At 36.0% G+C, this 22380-nt stretch overlaps 2 protein-coding genes across 2 annotated transcripts; both read left to right on the forward strand.

The window, feature by feature from the left end:
• Positions 1-5511: 5511 nt before the first annotated feature.
• LOC127639794 (60S ribosomal protein L32-like) lies at positions 5512-7852 on the forward strand. Its single transcript, XM_052122023.1, has 4 exons — positions 5512-5576; positions 6141-6241; positions 7060-7241; positions 7689-7852. The coding sequence occupies exons 2-4, from the start codon at positions 6146-6148 to the stop codon at positions 7816-7818; spliced, it is 408 nt and encodes a 135-aa protein (XP_051977983.1). The 5' UTR covers positions 5512-5576; positions 6141-6145; the 3' UTR covers positions 7819-7852.
• Positions 7853-13347: 5495 nt separating this feature from the next.
• On the forward strand, positions 13348-21238 carry LOC127639770 (protein SEC13 homolog). The gene is made up of 9 exons (XM_052121980.1): positions 13348-13493; positions 14270-14314; positions 14407-14522; positions 14614-14765; positions 16213-16346; positions 16528-16661; positions 16994-17114; positions 18106-18252; positions 20331-21238. The coding sequence occupies exons 1-9, from the start codon at positions 13491-13493 to the stop codon at positions 20439-20441; spliced, it is 963 nt and encodes a 320-aa protein (XP_051977940.1). The 5' UTR covers positions 13348-13490; the 3' UTR covers positions 20442-21238.
• Positions 21239-22380: the final 1142 nt, after the last annotated feature.

The raw sequence follows: 22380 nt of genomic DNA on the forward strand, positions 1-22380 counted from the left end.
TGTGTAAACCATCCAAAATGTATATATAAAGAAGACAAATATTCGAAAAAATAAAAATAAATATATTTTTTACATATATATAATTTTTTTTTATAAGTCATGGGTCAGGAAAGTTCTCATTTTAGCTTATAAGAAAGGATATAACATGTATATTAATAACGCATATTAACAACACATGCATTGCTAAAAATTTGAATAAACTTGGGTGTTCACTACACGAATAACTGAAATGCGTCTACAATTGACCACCAGAGATCTCTTTTGCTCTATTCTTGTGTTCCTTTATTGTAAATGTTCCAATTTCCCATTTCTCATAATATATGTAAATTATATAATGTAGGCTATAATAATAATAGTAATAACATAACATATATAATATTCATCTAAGTTATCAACACAAAAATATGTTCAAAAGAAAGCACAGGCTCAGTATTCTTAACAAGATTTATTTTTAGTTACTTGCTTACTGCTTGATTTTGCTTTCAAAAACAATACAATGCCTATTGGTCATTAAATTGCTTAGGTGAGATGAAATTTGGCAAGTAGCAATAAAAGATTAGCAATAAAATACAAATATTCTTTTAATTTAGTAAAGTAATTTAAAAAAAGCAAACAACGAACAACGAAAACTACGAAACACAAGCAATGTTCAATAACTTGTTTACAAAATTATTTTGTGAATTATAATTTATTTATTTGTATTTATTTATTTATGTTTAATGGACTGTCCAAAAAGAAGAGAACTACAAAAAATGCACTGTATATATATATATATATATATATATATATATATATATATATATATATATATATATATCGTATTTACATACATTTTTGCTGGGAAAAAATAATCAGTGTTATAATTGAAATCACATTTCCTTCAATTTACTAGTTATCATGCTTAAAAGATATTCCATGTTCAATACAAAAATAAAGATTCGTCCCTCCTGTATTCAAAAAATTATTAAATAAGGCACAAATCTGGGTTACAGTGTGGCACTCACAATGGAAGTGAATGATGCAATCCATAAATGTTAAAATACTCAGTGTTTCAAAAGTATAGCCACAAGACGAAAACAATATTTATGTTAACATGATTTTAATGTGATCAAATCTTGTACTAACCTTTTCTGTGTAAAGATATTTCTGCCATGGCGACATATTCTGGCGGAAAAAAGTTTGGATTAATCTACAGATTTTGCTCTAATGGAAAGAAATTGGCACATTTATTTTATTTATTTATTCACCAAAGTGGCATTCAACTGATCTCAGTGTAAAGTCTGGACATTAATAACATGAAAAATTACTATTACAATTTGAAAACAATGTTCAGAACTTCTTAAACTACTTCAAAGATTTCTCATCCAAAATTCCATGTGCAGCAATGACAGCTTTGCAGATCCTTGGTATTCTAGCTGTCAGTTTGTCCAGATACTCAGGTGACATTTCACCCCACACTTCCTGTAGCACTTGCCATAGATGTGTTTGTCTTATCGAGCACTCCTCATGCTCCTTACAGTCTAGCTGATCCCACAAATGCTCAATGGGATTAAGATCCATAACACTAAAACAAAACAAACAACTTTCTCAAACTAGAGACTCTGATGTACTTATCCTCTTGTTTAGTTGTACATCTGGACTTTCACATCTCTTTCTGTCCTTGTTAGAGACAGATGTTCTTTGTCTTTGAAGACTGTAGTGTACACCTTTGAATAAAATCTTCAGTCTTTTGCAATTTCAAGCATTGTATAGCCTTCATTCAAAGCAATGATTGACTGATGAGTTTCTAGAGAAAGCTGTTTCTTCTTTGCCATTTTTGACCTAATATTGACCTTAAGGCATGCCAGTCTATTGCATAATGTGGCAACTCAAAAACAAACACAAAGACAATGTTAAGCTTCATTTAATGAACCAAATATCTTTCCACTGTGTTTGATATAAAGACAAGAGGAACTCAAATGATGTTGACTTTCCAGCTTACAAAATATTGAAATCTTCAGTTCAGTTTTTGCCTATAAACGCTGACGGTAAACATTTTATAACATATTGACATTATTTTTATTGATAAAGGACAACTTGGCTGTTGTTCTTTCTATTATTTAATTTTGTTTCACGAATGAAGTAAGTTAACACTAATAAGGGTTAAATGTGTTACAACACCACATTTTGAGGGTTCAATGGGGTACAAGATATGTTTGTGAAAATATTAGTAAAAATGTAAATTAATAACTTTAACATGCAGGGAAAAATCATTATATGCCTATTTAAGCAGACTCTGAACTTTTACCTTAAAAATTATTTTCCACAACTTTTTGTATTTAAATAAATGTTAAAACATAAAAAAGGTTTAAAAAGGTTATTTAAAAAGGTTGTGTTTTCATTGATAACACCAATGCCATGAAATCAAGATTAATTAATTAAAAATAATTTTGTTTTACTTTTGTGCACAAAAATTGCAAAAAAGTGTCAAGCTAAAAAAGAAAAGCAAACCTTTTTTGTTTTGGCAATTTGAAAGCAAATGACTAAAAAAGTAAATGGACATGTTTGTCAACATATTTTGATATTGACCCCAGATGTTGTCAGAAATAACCAATTTTGTGAGACATAAAGCTTTCTTTACACAAGGGGGCGCTAGACAGTTCACAAAACTGAATCCTCCATTGATCTGCGTTCAAATCTCAGACCGTTATACATCTCTTCTCATTTGTTCACTCTGAAAGTAATTTATAATTCAACTGATAGTTTCAAGAATTCATATTTGTTATATCCACCACAACAGTATTTATAATATATATATATATATATATATATATATATATATATATATATATATATATATATATATATATATATTAAATCCTCCAGTAACATTTACATTTATGCATTTGTCAGTAAATTTGTAGTGATTGGCCCATTCTGAACAGCGCTGTCAAAAGTAACAGGTGCCATGTGACAGCGCCGACAATGCACTGGCTGCAGTGGTCTGTCGTCGTGTTTTTCCAAAAAAATAAATAAATGCATTTAATTTATTAAATGATTGAAGCAACGTATATTACAATGGCTATTTGAAAGGGTATTCCAAGACTTAAATTTTAAAAAGCTAAATTCAAGCACTTCAAGCACTTTGTTCGAACCCTGAGCATCACATGTCTGACTTTAAACGCTTTAAAAATTAGGCCCATTCACTTCCAGTGTAACAGTTTTTTTGTTTGTTTGTTTGTTTTAAAGGAGGGACGAGACTAAGTACATTGTGGCAGGGCGGAGGGCGGCGCCGGGTCGTGACACACCCGGTCCCGTATTGGGCTAATTATGCCTCCGTGAGAGATAAAGGTCGACTGCACGGGATCGTGCGGGAGAGAGAGATCGTTTACGGACATGTCTGTCATGTGTGTTTATGTTGTCTTTTAAGTTTATCACTAAACCATTATTTATATCGTCAAGCCGGTTCTCGCCTCCTTGACCATCTTTAACTGTGTTACACTGGTGCCGAAACTCGGGAAGGAGGAGGGATACGCCGTAGTAGAGATCTCGCCACTACCGTCCACCCCAATGGAGCCGACCGTGAGGGGAGAAGGGGCTCCTAATCGACCGCCTGGAGCGGTCAGGGCCGCTGCCAGGGGCACAGGAGTCGCCTACCGGCTGCTGAAACGCGGCGGGGTTTAAGACCGCCGACTGCGAGGGGCTCACTGGCGACCACCTGGAGCTGGAGAACCGCTGCCAGGGGTGAGGGAGACCCCTTCTATTCCCCGAGAACGTGGCGGGGCGTTCTGTCCGCCAGGGGCTGGAGGACTGCCTCTGATCCGCCCGAGAGGCGCGGATGTCGTCCGATAGAGGGCGGAGGAGTGGCCGAGGAACAAGCTGCGGCGTATCGGAGAACTGGCAAGTTTTTTTTTTTCCATCTCTCTCTCCTCTCTCTCTCTCACTGTCGCTCTGTGTTGTCCTTTTCCCTCTTTTAAATTTTACAGTGTTTTTGGGGGGGTACTACACTGTTACAGGAAGTCATGTCCGTCATGTGTGTGTTTATGTTGTCTTTTAAGTTTATCATTAAACCATTATTTATATCGTCAAGCCGGTTCTCGCCTCCTCCTTGCCCATCTTTAACTGTGTTACATACATTATTTGGTAATTAACTGTATGGCACAAATGCTGTTGATTGAAATTGTGTTGAACTCGGAATATTCCTTTAAGAGGCAACTTTTTTTTTCTTATTCAAACACTACATGCCTTACAATTAAAGTATAAAATTATCATATTCAGACGATCAAATCAGAGATTTAGGAAACTTGCTAAGTTGAAATACTGGCTTTTCCAAACAATGCTACAGCCGGTATATTCTACTTTGAAATGTCAGTTCTGGGCAGGAATTTCTGTTTATGTTTTGGCCTTTAATCCCGCCCACTGCCCATTTCCCAATAGTATTTAGACTCCCTGGGTTGCCAGATTTGGTTGCCGGTTCTACAAATTCCACATGAGCTGGTTTATAATTTATAAACAATAAAAATATTGCAAACGTATAAATTAGCTGATCAATTTACAGTGGTACGCTCGTTGCTGGCCAAAAACTATGTTTCCATCCAAGGATTTTTTTTATGGAATAAGTTTTAGCGCATCAAAATAAAACTGACGGAAACCGCTTAAATTTCACAAGTGTCGGAATAATATTCTCTAGCGCAAAAACTCTATGTTGAAACTTCCCGAAAAACTGGTTTGGAAACACTTTTTGTCGAGAAAATTGTCTTGTAATGTCACATGACAGAATTTACTCCAATCGTTAGCCTGTGTTAGTCATGACGACGGAATACGTCCTTGAAAGCCAATTTATTGTACGTGATAATGGATTTATCTTAAATGCATTTAGATCCGATGCTGCAAACATGAAACTTCCAGGAGTGCCACAATTCTAGGTGAAAATATTGCTTTTTGGAACACTAACAGCCCAATTCTAGAAAATTATTGTTTAACTTACTTTTGAAAAAATGCCAGCAAAATTAATTATATTAAAGATTAAATAAATTAGCCTACCAAATTAATAAAGCATTACATAAAATAATTAATTACCAAATGAAAAATATATATATTGTTAGGCCTATATAATTGCCTTTTCTTTACACAAACTTAAATTAGCCGTACCCTGTTCAGTTGGAAAAAGTCGGCTGAATGACATTATCAGAATGTTCAGCACTTTTTTCAAGACTATAAACTATCAGAACTATTTGTCCAATGCCGAGTTCACTTTCAGAAACTAGCTTTTGAACATTTTAAAACGTTTAAATATTTTAAATATAACCCTCTTTACCTCGGATAGTATTTGCTGAGCTTCTTCAGAAAATGTAAATTGCATTATGATGCTAAAATTTATTTTAGATGACAATCAAGTTAAGTTGGTCATTAAAAGTTGTATCATATACGTAAACTCTATTACATATAAATACGTCTATGGCTACAGCAGCAGCAGTAGTGTTTTCGTCGGAAACTTTTGAGAGCGGGACAAACTTCCGCCTCTGATAATATTTCCGGGGGTTCGCTACGGCACTTCCTTCTCTTTAGGACTGTCTTCTGTTGAAGCAGGCCGAACGGTGAGCGCAATACAAATCTAATTTAATCCTTTCAAGTACTTAAAAAAAATAAACGGTTTGTACTGCTTGAAGCTTTATTAGTGTTCAGTGTATTTATCTCGGCCGGTATTTTTGGTAATAGTGCCAGAGAATGTAAGTTATGTATATGATATGTCAGGCACGGTCTGTTTTGGCAGCCATTGGTGTGTTACAGTGTGAAATATAGTACTGTCCGTGAACAATCACACCTCAACTCTTTTCAACTTCACAACAAAGTTCGTTTAATCTCTTTATATTGTTGATTGTAGATATTCAATATAGGGTAATTTGCAAGTTTGCATGTGTTTTAACATGGCCATGTTTGAGGTTAAAATCTATCCAGCTTTCTTTTTCAGTCTTGCTGTAGAGCAGCATTGTTTTATTGTGTGCGATAATATGCTTATCACATCAAACCATTACTGTTAATGACTGGCCTTTTTTTAATTAATGAATTAGTCTTGAACTGCAAGTATTTTTTTTTTTTTTTTTATCCTTTTGAATTTAAATGTGATGTCTCGTTCATTTCTGCATGTGTTTGCTCTGTAGTCACGATGCCAGCACTCCGGCCCCTTACCAAGCCTGTGATCGTCAAGAAAAGGACCAAGAAGTTCATCAGACATCAGTCAGATCGTTATGTCAAGGTCAAGGTAAGAGATTATGTTTCCACGATCATGAGGATCCTTTAAAATTAATATTAGGGATGCACAATACCTGCACTGCCAAACATGGTTAATGTTCCTGTCACACAATGCACAACTATCAGAAACCGCATATTTCAGTTGGCCAGGCTTTGTAAAATTTTAAAAGTAAATTTAAGCTGACTAAAACATCTTGCACAGATTTTTCACGGTTGCTTGGTTGACCAAAGGGATGAAAAGCAGCCAATTGCAGTTCGAAGCATATTGAGCTGTGTTGATGCATTTGAATTTTGGAGTGTAACACTTCGTGAGCTTCAATCTAGGGTCTGGAATCTTTAGGCAGCTCACGATTCTTTTCGATTCTGGGAGTCACGATCTGATTTCAAAACTATTCCTGATAGATCTAAAATAATCATATTGATTATTCTGCTGTACAAAGACAAAACACAGGAGCTTCATACTTTGGGGTTTTTAGACTTAAGTTACCCTGTGACAGACAGGACTCTCAACTATAAGCAGATTTTGAGAATTTGCAGTAAATACAATATCCACACTCCAATCAATAACTGTTTTGTTGGTGTACAGTGTATTTACAACCTTTGGAATTATGGCAGTATTATCATAAAAAGTCATAAACATTGACCTCTTTGCACTGGAAAATAAATTGGTTTTCAAAACGATATCGAAAATATCAAGGCCTATGACTTTGGAACTGAGAAATTTGTATATAAGTTTGACATTCACTTTTCCAACCGTTTCTAGAAGTAAACTGGTAATTGATTGAGGCTTCTGCTAGAATGTGATGTAACGTGCAATTCCTTTTATAGAAAAACTGGAGGAAGCCCAGAGGTATTGACAACAGAGTGCGCCGGCGCTTCAAGGGTCAGATGTTGATGCCTAACATCGGTTATGGAAGCAACAAGAAGACCAAACACATGTTGCCCTCTGGGTTCAGGAAGTTCTTGGTCCACAATATCAAGGAACTTGAAGTCCTCATGATGAGCAACAAGTAAGAATAAAGTTTCAAAAGGATATTAGTTGACGTCGCTGATGTTTTACTATGGTTGTGTTGTTGTGATCGTAAGTAATAGTGTTTTACAGACTAGAATGGTCTATATCTCTGGGATCATACCTGCTGAATTAACTCTGGTGTCTAATTCAGAGTAATAGTGTGGCAGAGGAAATACCCAATCTATCTCTATCCTCTAGCCAGCAGGTGGAAGATAATCTTCAACAAGCGAATAGCACTTGTGTTTTGGCCTTTTTCTGAAAATAGTGCTCCATGTAAGATTTAAAGTAAATATATAATTTGAGTTAAGTTTTTTTTTGTCTTTAATTCCGTGACACTTTTGTTTTATGGATTGTTGCATTGTCTAATTATTGCTGAAAAAAGAAAAGCAGTTAGAAGTGTTTTTAAATAAGAATATATGGTAACTTAAGGTTTATTTCTCTTCAGGAGCCATTGCGCAGAAATCGCCCACAACGTGTCCTCAAAGAACAGGAAGCTCATTGTGGAGAGGGCTGCTCAGCTGGCTATTAAGGTCACAAACCCCAATGCCAGACTGCGCAGCGAGGAGAACGAATAATCTTGTCTTCAATAAAATGAAAAATGTAAAACCACTTTTGCATGTACAGACTCCTTTCATTTTGTTTAACATGGATACAAGTTTTATAGTTGGTCAAATGTAGGAACATTTCTCAAGTGTTACTATTTTTAGGTCTTTATTTTTTTTACAACAAAATTGTAAAATGACCATTGCATTTTCCATAACCAAACTAAGTAGGGATGCACCGAAATTTCCGAAAACGGCACTTTCGGTTTTCGGCCAAGTGCATCCTGGATTTTCGGTTTCGGCCCAGAATTTTCATTTTGGTGCATCCCTAAAACTAAGTGTGACTTTGTATCCAAGAGCCCTAACTAGTGTCCATGGATTCCACAGTCCTATTAAGTGGTCTCCTTGAAGGCTCTCAAAGATTGTTGCCATTTCTGCATCGCTTTTGATCTGATTGGAAAATTCGGCCATTGCAGGACTCTTTTCCACCTCACTGATGGACAGCATGGCAGAACGCCTTTGCTCTTCCTGTTTCTCAAACTCCTGCTTCACTGAGCCAGCTTTAACCTTAATATTCACATGATCAAATGAGAATTACTGAAGTATTAAAACATAAATCTATTGGTAAACTCCATGGTTCAAGATTCTCGATCATGATAGTCCTGGAAATGATAATTTATTATTGTTTACTAGGCCTGGAAATGTTATGGAATCTCTAAAAATTAATTTTAAATGTTTTTATGGGGGAATCATTTTTTCTGAATGCTCTGTTAAAAAATATTTTCAGCTACATATTAAGTGTAGCGACAGTTTTGAAACATTGTGATATCTCATCAAAGAAAAGGTCAAATCGGTATAAGTCATTTTACATCCATTTTTTGGTACAGCCATGAAAGGTCAAATGTTTTTGGATCACATCTTAACTCTTTCCATAATCATCATGTTAGATCCTTTGTAGTACATGTAGCTTTAAATGGTTCCACTAGCCTGTCCAGCCTTTGTACCACAAGCAGCTGGGCATAGTTCAGAGTGGCAAGCATAATGAAGGTCAGCATCTAAAGCACAACATACAGTGGGTACGGAAAGTATTCAGACCCCCTTAAATGTTTCACTCTTTGTTATATTGCAGCCATTTGCTAAAATCATTTAAGTTCATTTTTTTTCCTCATTATTGTACACACAGCACCCCATATTGACAGAAAAACACAATTGTTGACATTTTTGCACATTAATTAAAAAAGAAAAACTGAAATATCACATGGTCCTAAGTATTCAAACCCTTTGTTCAGTATTTAGTAGAAGCACCCTTTTGATCTAATACAGCCATGAGTCTTTTTTGGAAAGATGCAACAAGTTTTTCACATCTGGATTTGGGTATCCTCTGCCATTCCCCCTTGCAGATCCTCTCCAGTTCTGTCAGGTTGGATGGTAAACGTTGGTGGACAGCCATTTTCAGGTCTCTCCAGAGATGCTCAATTGGGTTTAAGTCAGGGCTCTGGCTGGGCCATTCAAGAACAGTCACAGAGTTGTTGTGAAGCCACTCCTTCGTTATTTTAGCGGTGTGCTTAGGGTCATTGTCTTGTTGGAAGGTGAACCTTCGGCCCAGTCTGAGGTCCAGAGCACTCTGGAGAAGGTTTTCAGTCCAGGATATCCCTGTACTTGGCCGCATTCATCTTTCCCTCGATTGCAACCAGTCGTCCTGTCCCTGCAGATGAAAAACACCCCCACAGCATGATGCTGCCACCACCATGCTTCACTGTTGAGACTGTATTGGACAGGTGATGAGCAGTGCCTGGTTTTCTCCACACATACCGCTTAGAATTAAGGCCAAAAAGTTCTATCTTGGACTCATCAGACCAGAGAATCTTATTTATCACCATCTTGGAGTCCTTCAGGTGTTTTTTAGCAAACTCCATGCGGGCTTTCATGTGTCTTGCACTGAGGAGAGGCTTCCGTCGGGCCACTCTGCCATAAAGCCCCGACTGGTGGATGGCTGCAGTGATGGTTGACTTACTACAACTTTCTCCCATCTCCCGACTGCATCTCTGGAGCTCAGCCACAGTGATCTTTGGGTTCTTCTTTACCTCTCTCACCAAGGCTCTTCTCCCATGATAGCTATGTTTGGCCGGACGGCCAGCTCTAGGAAGGGTTCTGGTCCTCCCAAACGTCTTCAATTTAAGGATTATGGAGGCCACTGTGCTCTTATGAACCTTAAGGGCAGCAGACATTTTTTTGTAACCTTGGCCAGATCTGTGCCTTGCCACAATTCTGTCTCTGAGCTCTTCAGGCAGTTCCTTTGACCTCATGATTCTCATTTGCTCTGACATGCACTGTGAGCTGTAAGGTCTTATATAGACAGGTGTGTGGCTTTCCTAATCAAGTCCAATCAGTATAATCAAACACAGCTGGACTCAATTGAAGGTGTAGAACCATCTCAAGGATGATCAGAAGAAATGGGCAGCACCTGAGTTAAATATATGAGTGTCACAGCAAAGGGTCTGAATACTTAGGACCATGTGATATTTCAGTTTTTCTTTTTTAATAAATGTGCAAAAATGTCAACAATTCTGTGTTTTTCTGTCAATATGGGGTGCTGTGTGTACAATAATGAGGGAAAAAAATGAACTTAAATTATTTTAGCAAATGGCTGCAATATAACAAAGAGTGAAAAATTTAAGGGGGTCTGAATAATTTCCGTACCCACTGTATATGTAAATATTAGATCACAGTATATATGTCATAAGAATTGAGTGATGAAACGGTTTATCATTGATTATCCCATCTCTAAACTCTTATGTTACATACTATTTCAGTATTTTAACTTATTAGGAATGGGTCAGGTGGCAACCTACCATCCATTCTTTTCATAAATTAAGGGTAGATTTGATTCATATCTTACCTGAGGGCAACTGAAAAGCACAGTCTGGGACAATACCACTTGACCCCAACTTAAAAAAAATACACTTAAATGTCATGGTGGTCTTTCAGGCCCTGCTCAACATGATTGAGAAACTCAAAGATATCCAGTAGAGAGTACATGCATTCAAATGCAGCTTTACGGACATCCAACCCATCATCTACTGTGCTTGAAAGGGCCCATCTCAACCTGAGACAAGATTCAACCATTAACTTCTATCATACCTTTAAAATCTTAGTAAATTTACACAAAGCACAACATATATAGTGCAGGTTTCATTTGTCCTTATTTGCAATTGCTGTTAGTATGTTATTTTTACCTCTCAAATTAGGTCTTTCCTGAACTGTGTCTTGCAAAGATGTGGGAGGAGTGAGGTCAAAAGCCCATGAATAGAGAGGGTTTATTGTGTGCAGCCGAATTGAACATGACCAAAACCACCCATCGAACATTAAGGTCAGGGTTCTGGAGGGTTTTCAGGAAGTCACCTAATAGCAGAATTGCAAACTAGACCATTAGGTATTTGGCTTAAGACAGTGGTGGTAAGCAATGATAGTAAAGTCCAACTGCATCTTTGTAATTATACAGATAGCTCTCATGAATTCACCAAGAGAACTGTAATTTAAAGATATTGTGCACAGAAAGGTACAATTATTTATATATATATATATATATATATATATATATATATATATATATATATATATATATACAGTACCTCACATAAGTGAGTACACACCTCACATTTTTGTAAATATTTGATTATATCTTTTCATGTGACAACACTGAAGAAATGACACTTTGCTACAATGTAAAGTAGTGAGTGTACATCTTGTATAACAGTGTAAATTGTCCCCTCAAAATAACTCAACACACAGCCATTAATGTCTAAACCTCTGGCCATTTTCCAGCACTGCTTTAACCCTCTTGGGCATGGAGTCCTCTTCCACTCCTCCATGATGACATCACAGAGCTGGTGGATGTTAGAGACCTTGTGCTCCTCCACCTTCCATTTGAGGATGCCCCACAGATGCTCAATAGGGTTTAGGTCTGGAGCCTGAAAGCAAAACTTGCGTAGCGTATCGTCCTCCACATTACAAAATTTCACCACCATGAGAACAATCTTCTCCAGGTGGTCAACTTCAGATCACAACATATAACTACATGTAACATAGTATTTAAAAGTTTCAAAACATGTTTTTGTAAGTTTTGTAACAACAGAATAGAATAGAACAATATAATGATATAGAATAACAGATGGAACAGAATAGATTAGAATAGAACACAGCAGTGCAATATAATAGAACAACAGAATGGAATAGATAGCACAGAATTGAATAGAATAGAACAACAGAATTGAATATAATACAATAGTATTGAAAATAATTGAATAAAATAGAATAGAACAATAGAATGGAATGAATAAAATAGAACAACATAACGACAGAATAGAATAACAGATGGAACAGAACAAAATAGAACAGAACACAGCAGTACAATAGAATAGAATAGAACAATACAATGGAATTAATAAAATAGAATAACAGAATGGAATATCATAGAGTAGTATTGAATTGAATAAAACAGAACAAATTAGAATATAATAGGACAACATAACGATATAGAATAGAACAGAACAACAGAATAGATTAGAATAGAACACAGCAGTGCAATAGAATAGAACAACAGAATGGAATATGATAGAATAGTATTGAATTTAATTGAATAAAACAAACAAAATAGAATAGAATAGAACAACATAATTATATAGAACAGAACAACAGAATAAAAAAAACAGATGGAACAGAATAGAATAGAACAAAGCAGTACAATAGAATAGAACATAACAATAGAATGGAATATAATAGAATAGTATTGAATTTAATTGAATAAAACAAACAAAATAGAATATAATAGAACAACATAATGATATATAATAGAATACACCAGAACAACAAAATAGAATAACAGATGGAACGGAACAGAATAATAGAACACAGCAATACGGTAGAATAGAATAGTCTATATGCACCCCAAGAGCTCATCATCAAAATCATCTATCACACAAGTATGTAATGTATCAGCATGTCAACAACAGTTATTTAAAGTAGGTTTCAGTTCAGTGTTATGTCTATTCAATAGCTTATAGTTAACTATAGAAAGTTGACTTTTTGCAATAAGAGTTTTAAAGAACCAGAACAGTCTGAAAATATTTATTAGAACTGTTTATAAAGCTGCAGGCGATTGCTTTGACATTTATCTATTTTGAAAAATATTAGTCTTGTGTCCTCAGCACAAACATGCGTCTATAACACGCACTGTCTTACCGAAAGTCTTTGTCAGTAGATGTCATTTTCTCCAATAGATTGGAAATGTAATTAGGTGGCGTTCGACATTTTGACTTTTAAAAGTACAGCAACAAGGAACCGGGAATAAAGTGTCAATGTTGAAATAATACATCAAGTTCAGATTAATGGAGATCACAACGCCTGGCTGCTGAACTGAGAAACATGACACTGTCAGACAGTTTTAAATAGAGATGAGCGCCATTGATTTAAAGCGCTTTGGCGCCACCAGCTGGAATACATGTAAAGTGCACGAATGAGACAGAAAACTAAACGGAACCTCGTTTAAGTTCCTCCATTCCCATCCGGACTGTTTAGACGCGCACCGGGCGGTCAGTCTGCCACGTCTAAAAAATATTCAGGAATCTTTTTAAAGCTCTGAAGAGTAATAACACTATTTTATAGCATTTCTTTATTACGTAAGGCCGTTCGGGTGACTTTTAACAATGGTGAGTGTTACATATGAATATAGATAAATACCAAATATGTGTTTAAAACACTGTAGTTTGAACGGTTTAACTGCTTAATAAAATACAGTGGTTTCATATCACCTGTAACACAATAAACTGATTTCATGAAAATGTCAAAACTCAGTTCGTACAAACAAAAATGTGCAATGGTATCACCATGTTATTATTTTATTATTTTATTATTTTTTTCACCCTGTTTTTATTGTCCAAAGCATTTATTCTAATTGGATCAGAATTAAACGAACTATCGTCTAACAAAAAGTACCATATAACCTATATATATATATATATATATATATATATATATATATATATATATATATATATTATTATTATTATTATTTATTTTTTATTTTTTGCTGTGTTATTTTTATTATTCTTTTGTAATTAAAAAAACATGGTAAAATCATGTTTTATATTTTTATTTATACATATATATATATATATATATATATATATATATATATATATATATATTTTTTTTTACATATACCACATTATTGCGCGTGTCATGGTAAAACAATACTTTTTGAACATGTGTCATACTTATATATTCCTTTAAAAAATGTACCATGGCAAAAGGAATCATTTAGAGACATGTGATAACATGGCTGTACTATAAATATCTATTTTGTAAATGCATTGAGATAAATTGTCAGAATTTGCCTGGATGCCATTCAGCTGAATCTGTCATTTATACTGAAGTTAAACTGTTGTTAACATAAGGCACATGTTTGTGTTCTTGTATTTTTCAGGTGTCTGTAATCAACACAGTGGACACCTCACATGAGGACATGATTGTGAGTATCTCAACTTTTATATCCTGTTATTAACTTATCAAATTCAAGGAATGATACAGTCTCCAACCTGCCTTCTTTATGTTTACCTCCAGCACGATGCACAGATGGATTACTACGGTACCAGACTGGCCACCTGCTCCTCTGATCGCTCTGTAAAGATCTTTGATGTCAAAAACGGAGGACAGATCCTTGTGGCTGATCTGAGGGGGTAAGTGAAGTCTTGTAATGTGCACTTGCCTTAAGGATGACTCTTGTTTTGCCTCTATTACTTGTATGTGATTCTCTGTGTTTCTTTGCAGTCATGAGGGTCCGGTGTGGCAGGTGGCGTGGGCTCATCCTATGTACGGCAACATCCTGGCATCCTGCTCGTATGATAGGAAGGTGATCATCTGGAAAGAGGAGAACGGAACCTGGGATAAGATGTATGAATACACAGGCCACGACTCCTCGGGTAACTTCACACATTGCCTTCTCATATTAAACACTCAAGGCCCCTGCACACTTCATGCGAAATCGAAGAATGAACGAGTGTAATATAACTAGAACAAAACCTGTCTAAAACAAAGGTGTTTTTGATTTTTAATTGTTTTTTATTTATAATTTTTTTTGTTTTGTTTTTTTGTTTAAATAGTCTCCAAAAGGAATACAATTTACTCAAATACTCTTAATTGCCCATTCACTTTGTTGTTTGATATGCTGCTTCACTCGTGTGCCATCTGCAGTGACAACCATTCACATATCTGCCCAAAGTGAGATATGACTTTCATCATGCCTCTATTCTACCTATTAACACTCTTTTATACACCCATATTTGCAGTAGTATCAGTGACATCATAAATTACAATTACAGTGTAATTGGTGTTTATTATAGCACATGTAGCATTTTGGTGCATAAGACCTTGAATGCAGAATGTAAACATGACAAATTACACATTATCTACTGCATCTATATTACTTAAGATCATCATTGAGTTGTTAATACATCATCTTTTACTGATCTTGTGTGGATTCTACTCATAGAATGAGCCACAAAGTCGTTGATAAGACCTTTTGATGTCATATTAGTTGATGTTTAACATGTGGTCTTGAGCGTCCTCATGCTTAAATGTATCTTTAAACGCCTCCCCCTGCAGTGCGGCCGGTGTCTGAATGTTCGCAAACAGTATGTCGTTGCTCAGCTGTTTCGAACTTCTTTTTGGCTCAGAGAAAATAACCACTAGTGAGTGTGTTGGGCCTTAACTCTTTCCCCGCCAAACATGGAATTTTCCGGGTTTTATGAAAAAACGCTTCCCCGCCAAACACGGAATTTTCCGGGTATCCGTGTTTTAGGTGGTATACGGTAAGGAAGACCCGCGTGCATGTTTTGAAAGAGTACGCAACTCTTTGATCAAAGAAACAGACTGCGATCGTCTCAAACGTGAAGTGGAACACCATACTAATACTAAAGCACTTGTTTGATAAAAATGCCTTTTTCTCAGCTTTTTGTCCGAAATGTTGTTTTTGACAAAACCTACCTCTGTTCAAGTGGCAATAAAAAAAGAACAAATGAAGATAAAATAAAATCATTTTTTTGCCTAAAAGCAGAGGCTCAGATCTTTATTGTGATATATAGCATCTTCATATATTCATGGAAGAAAATATTCTGCGGGCCATTAAAGTTTAGCGAAAATCGTCAAAAACCCTGGCGGTGGCTGGCAACTTTTTTAAAAACGCTGGCGGGGAAAGAGTTAAAGGAATATTCCGGGTTCAATACAAATTAAGCTCAATCTACAGCATTTGTGGCATAATGTTGAATCCGAAAAAAAAAGCACAAATCTGGGTTATAGTGAGGCACTTACAATGGAAGTGAATTTGTTTAATCCATGATGTGGATAATCACGTGTTCTTTTTTGTTGCAGTGAACTCTGTATGTTGGGGTCCATACGACTTTGGTTTGATTCTGGCCTGTGGCAGCTCAGATGGTGCGATTTCAGTGTTGACCTGTTCTGGTGATGGACACTGGGACATTAAGAAGATCACCAATGCACATACTGTGAGTATCCAGAGTAAAACAAATACCATAAAACTGATGTTAAAGCTTAAAATACACCAATAGTAATCTACATATTAAAATACATCAGTGGACAAAACACAGAGGCTTGTAATGTCTTGAGAAAATATCAAATGCCAGTTTGAGGTCTGTAAGTTTCATGCTTCTCTCTTCTGCATGGCAGATTGGCTGTAATGCAGTGAGTTGGGCCCCAGCTGTTGTTCCAGGGAGTCTGATTGAGCAGCCAACAGGACAGAAGCCCAACTACATCAAGAGATTTGTGTCTGGAGGCTGTGACAATCTGGTCAAGCTGTGGAAGTGAGTGCAGCGCCCATTGTCTCTGGTCACCTGCTGTCAGCTTTTGCCACATCACTTGTGCTGCACTTAAGATTCTCGATGTCTTTCACCCGTGTAAACAAAACATTTCAATGCTTATATGTGAGAGAGTAAAAGCAGAAGCTCTGATAATTCAAGTTTTTGAATGTTGGCAGATGTTTATGACTTGGGCCACACAATTGGCGTAGCGTTTTCATGTTTTGTGCATTGTTTGCTATCTGCGTGTTGGTATTTAAAAGACAAACTGATTAATTGGATTGGAGTCTATGAATATCTTTAAGAATAACTTGCTGACTTGGTTTTTTTGTTCTCAGAGAGGAGGACGGCCAATGGAAAGAGGACCAGAAGCTCGAGGCGCACAGTGATTGGGTGAGAGATGTCGGCTGGGCTCCTTCCATTGGTCTGCCCACCAGCACAATCGCCAGTTGCTCACAGGTGATATTACAGTTAAATTATACCATGCATACTAACTCTGAATTTTCTACTTTGTGAAGTGTTATTAGCAGACCAAATTGCAAAACAATCTCTTTACCGTAATGCAAAAAAATATATAATTCTCATTACCATAATGCCAATTTTTTTCTCATTAAGGTAATGCAAAACATATATATTATTTTTATTACCGTAATGCAAACAATTATCATTACCATTACCACAATGTAATAAAATGTCATTCTCATTACCGTAATGCAAAATATTCTTATTCTCTTTACTGTAATGCAAAACATTTCTCATTCTCTTTATGCAAAAATTGCAAATTTTCATTACAACAGTGCAAAATATTCAAATTTTCATTATAAAACACAAAATTTTCTCATTCCCATAATGCAAAAAATATAATTTTCATTAATGTAATGCTAATTATTCACATTCTCATTACTATAATGCAAAATATTGTCATTCTCCTAATGCAAAACATTTCTTATTCTCATTGCCATAATGCAAAAATTGCTAATTTACATTACCGTAGTGCAAAAAAATATATAAATCTTATTTTCATTACTGTAATCATTACTTGAATAAAAAAGTGTTTTTTTTTTTTTTTGGAAAGAATTCGTATTACAGATGTGTTTATTTTAATAAAGTACATCTCTTAATTTATATAGTAATGATAATTTCATGTGAATCACCATTGAAAATAATGAAAGAAGACTCAAAAGTAAAATGTATCAGTGCAATTATGGTAATGAGAATTTGGGGAAATTTGCTTGATTCTCATTTATTTCTTTTGATTTGGATGTGAAATGTGACTGTGGCATGTTTTTTCAGATTGGAAATTCAATCAGGAAACACAATTAGAGCTTTGCTCATGCTAGATTGATTGATCAGTTGATCAACTTCTATATGGAATTCTCTTAGTGGTGAGTCTAAATTAATTCCAAACATCTAAACAGAACATGCATGTTTTTTTGTGATCTTGCCACAGGATGGCCGTGTGTTTATCTGGACATGTGATGACCCGTCGGGCAACACCTGGATAGCCAAACTTCTCCACAAATTCAATGACGTGGTGTGGCACGTGAGCTGGTCCATCACTGGAAACATCCTGGCTGTGTCTGGCGGGGACAACAAAGTACGATCACGATGAATTTTTGTGTGTTCCTTTTTCTTTTCACATATGGTGTTCATGCGGGTGCCAAAATATACTCTAACCACTATGCCACAGCTCTGACACTTACTGTTTTGAAGCAGATGGAGGTTAACTATTAAATGTAGTCGACAACAACAGATCACACTTTTAATATTCTTTGACAAATTCCTTTTCATTCACTTTTCACCATAACACTTATGTTTGGCTGTCATCCCTGTGGAATTAATGAAAAAGTTGTTGACGTTTGAGCATGCAAGCAGTTTGCAGTACAACAGAGCTGCAATTTACCCAAAGCCTGGATTTTAATACTCTCAGGTTCGTGAAGTAATGACTAGGGATGTTTCACCTAGCACTTGGCCTAGCGTGAAGGAATCTGTTCTTACCATCACCGTTCATTTAAACAAAGAATCGAGGATGGTTTGTTGAGCTTTTGGTGACATGCTCCACCTTGTAATTGTTTAAAATGGCAAGCACAGGGTCGAGGCATTTATGTGCAGACGAACGCACCATTAGCTGATGCATTTAAAAACCAGACACATTCTGTCAGCAAAATAGTGCAAAAGGGCATTGAAAATAAACACAGGTTAAATACAGACTCTTTGCTGGGTGGTTAAAGAGAGCTTCAGAATGCTAAAGCTGGCATTATTTTGGCTTTCTCTTTAATGATGTGATCGCAGTGATTCTTGAAGTTGTCTTTGAGTGACTCATTAGCTTGGTGTAATTATCTTATGCCACCAAGATGAGCTTTAGATTGTTCTGCAGTCACTGAAGCTGGAAGATGGCATGTTTTTCTCTCCCCATTGTTCTAATGCTCCACACGTTCATAGCAAATCAAGCATTGAAATGCATCATCTGTTAATTGAGATTTTTAAAGGAATATTTCACCCCCCCAAAAAAAGAAAAAGGACCAAACACACCATAAATGTATTGTAAAAGTCCATTTACATCAAACCTCTCACAAGGCATCTTCAGGTTGCATATTTTAATATGCGTCTCACCATAGGGCAGGATTTTCAGGTGTCATATGATTTTAAAAGTAGGGTTAGAAATTGTAAGTAATTTAATGATTCTGATTGCTATAGTTATTCATTTAGTACTTTTGAGGAAGAAATATTTGAAAATAAGAAATGCAATTATTATAATTGGATTTACTGCCCTCAGCTGTCTGATAAAGTCGTTCTTTCGGAAGGAAGTGTTGTAGGTTTTGCAGTGTAGATTTAAAAGAACCGCTTTATTAGTCATTCATTCGGAATTTAGACTACATTAGTCATGCTATAGATTTAAAAGAATGAGCTCATAAGAGTCATTTGTTTGTGAATCTGACTACAATGGTCACGCTGTATGTTTCGCTCCATCGATTCAAAAGAATTGGCTCATTAGAGTTAGTTGTTCGGGAATCGGACTACACTGGTCGTGCTGTATATTCCGCACTGTGGATTCAAATGAACTGGCTCATAAGAGTCATTCATTCATGAATCAGTCTACACTGGCTGTAATGTGTTTTTCGTAGTGTAGATTCAAAAGAACCACTTCATTAGAGTCATTCATTTGATATTCAGATTGCATTAGTCGTGATGTAGATTTAGAAGAACTGGCTCATTAGAGTAATTTGTTTGGGAACTGGACTGTCGTGGTGTATGTTTCGCACTGTGGATTCAAATGAACCGGCTCATAAGAGACATTTGTTCGGGAATCGGGCTGCACTGATCACACTGTGTTTCACGCTCTGTGGATTCAAAAGAATGGGCTCAAAACAGTCATTCGTTCATGAATCAGACCACTGGTTGCACTGTGTTTCACGCTGTGTATTTAAAGAAATGTCTGTAGCGGGACTACACTCTTTGTGATGTGTATTCCGTGCTGTACATTCAAATTAAATGACTCATAAGAGTCATTTGTTCAGGAATGGGACTACATTGGTCTTGCTGTATGTTTTGTCAATGTCAATTTTATGTCTGAGTGAACAATTGTTTCATAGCAGAATAAAAGATGCTATCCATTAAACATGATCCAAAAGTTTACCTGGACTCCTGCTAGTTTACATTGATTTCTGCTCACAGGTGACCCTTTGGAAAGAGTCTGTGGATGGACAGTGGGCATGTATCAGTGATGTCAACAAAGGCCAGGGGGCCGTATCCTCCATCACAGACAACCAACAGAACGAGCAGTGAAACCCATCTCATCCTTTCTCCCCTGGAGATCAGACACCATAATAGAGGACCTCCAATCAGTGAAAGGGTGTCATCAGTGTACCCTCAAAGACTGTCTTGAACATTGAAGTGCATCTCACTTCCACAGATTTCCAGGTGACGGAACCAATATGAAATTCTGTTTTGTTGTCAGCCATGTCTTCAGCTTTAATCCATTTCAAAAAGGATGTTTGAACTGATTTGGAAAGTTTGTAAAAATAATTCTTAACATGTAAATTGATGTTGAGCAAGTTCTAGGACAAAATGGACAAAATGAAAAACTGTCCAATTATGTTGGCAAATGTGGAGATTGAAGTTTTTCAAGATCTGCAAAACCATTAAAGAATAAAATTTTCTATACTTAAGTTGTGACTTTTACTTATGTCCCATATTAAAAACTTACACCTCAACTCTCATTTCATAAATTTCAATAAACTGTCGACATAAAATCAAAATTGACCCTCCTCTCCAACCAATTGCCTCCATTCTGGTATGTAATGCCCACTTTTCACAAACCAATCAATTCCTAATGGGGAAAAAAGTCCCTTTATTCATTATACAATTTCGCTCAGATAAATGTCAGATTATGGGTGTTAAATGTGTTGAGAAGAATATTTCATGTTGACTTAAAACCGTATTTCACAATGTAGTTTAAAATGCTTTAAAGGAATAATTCACCCAGAAATTCAATTTATTACACATCCTTCTAGTATGGACCACTTTCTGCAACTTTTATGATGTTTTTGCATACCTTAAGTTTACAGTAAACTGGGAAAGAAATGGCTTGTATTACCTGCGTAATCTGTCCTAAATAAACAGCCATGTAAACCTCTATCATGAATGCACTATGGCAGTTGTTTCCATTGCTGTCACATAAAATTATCCCTCAGTTACAGGCTTCACTGAGTGGCCCAAGGGTTCAAAAGATTGACACAGACCTGCCAACCTTCTCTTAGCCTCTAGTTATGCGTTCACATCTGGGATGATGAAAACAACGTGTGTGCCAGTCTTTAACAAGTGCAAGGGAAGTGTCACCTAGTTTAATGTGTTGATTTTGTTTTGAGGAATGCGTTTTTACACAGAATGAGTTACACATCAGTTTAGCACTTGCCATTGTGTGAAGTTTGCACATCTACTCTTAAAACTTCAATGACTAATACCTAACACATATTACAGAGTAAAATCACTTAATAAAAAATCTCTTAAAGCTGAAGCAAGTATTTTATTTCGTAGGTTGATTTCCTTGAAAACTGGAAACACTGCATCTCTGTGGCGCAATATAAAATAGTACTGTTTAAAGGTGTACTCAAAGTATGTGCTCATGTCGTATTGGAATTACACTGACACCTTGTGGTGTGGATGCAGCATCTTTGAAACGCAATAGAGTTTTCAGTAACTGATGCTATTGTAAAAATTCACTATTCACAGTCAGCCATGATTAATTTAATCCATAAGTGAAAGTGTCCAATATCAAGATGGTTACTGAGATAAAGCAAGTAGTATTTGGCTGGTCATGTGATCCTAATGTGGCTGCCCCACAAGGAATAAAACAGCTTTAATAAGGTTACTGATAAGACTGGAGTCTTCATCTCATGGGAGTGCTCATGATTAAATACATACATTTCAAAATTACAATACATTTCTTAAGGAATGAAACTTTTTAAATAAGGAAAAAATTACTTGCTGCACCTTTAAAGAAATGGTTCACCCAAAAATGAAAATGATCTCAATCATTTACTCACCCTCATACTTCCCAGATGTTTATGATTTTCTTTCTTCAGCAGAACACAAATGAAGATTTTTAGAAGAATATCTCAGCTCTGTAGGTCCATACAATGCAAGTGAATGGTGATCAGAGCATTGTAGCTTCAAAAATCACAATGGAAATCCATAAGACTCCAGTGGTTAAATCTATATCTTC

Source organism: Xyrauchen texanus, chromosome 48, assembly GCF_025860055.1.
Source record: "Xyrauchen texanus isolate HMW12.3.18 chromosome 48, RBS_HiC_50CHRs, whole genome shotgun sequence".
NCBI lineage: Eukaryota > Metazoa > Chordata > Actinopteri > Cypriniformes > Catostomidae > Xyrauchen > Xyrauchen texanus.

Coding starts and splice junctions, on each gene's coding strand:
- LOC127639794 (XM_052122023.1), top strand. CDS start 6,146: ATGCCAGCACTCCGGCCCCTTACCAAGCCTGTGATCGTCAAGAAAAGG. Junction 6,242..7,059: donor ATCGTTATGTCAAGGTCAAG/GTAAGAGATTAT, acceptor TTCCTTTTATAG/AAAAACTGGAGGAAGCCCAG. Junction 7,242..7,688: donor GTCCTCATGATGAGCAACAA/GTAAGAATAAAG, acceptor ATTTCTCTTCAG/GAGCCATTGCGCAGAAATCG.
- LOC127639770 (XM_052121980.1), top strand. Junction 14,523..14,613: donor CTTGTGGCTGATCTGAGGGG/GTAAGTGAAGTC, acceptor GTTTCTTTGCAG/TCATGAGGGTCCGGTGTGGC. Junction 17,115..18,105: donor CAATCGCCAGTTGCTCACAG/GTGATATTACAG, acceptor ATCTTGCCACAG/GATGGCCGTGTGTTTATCTG.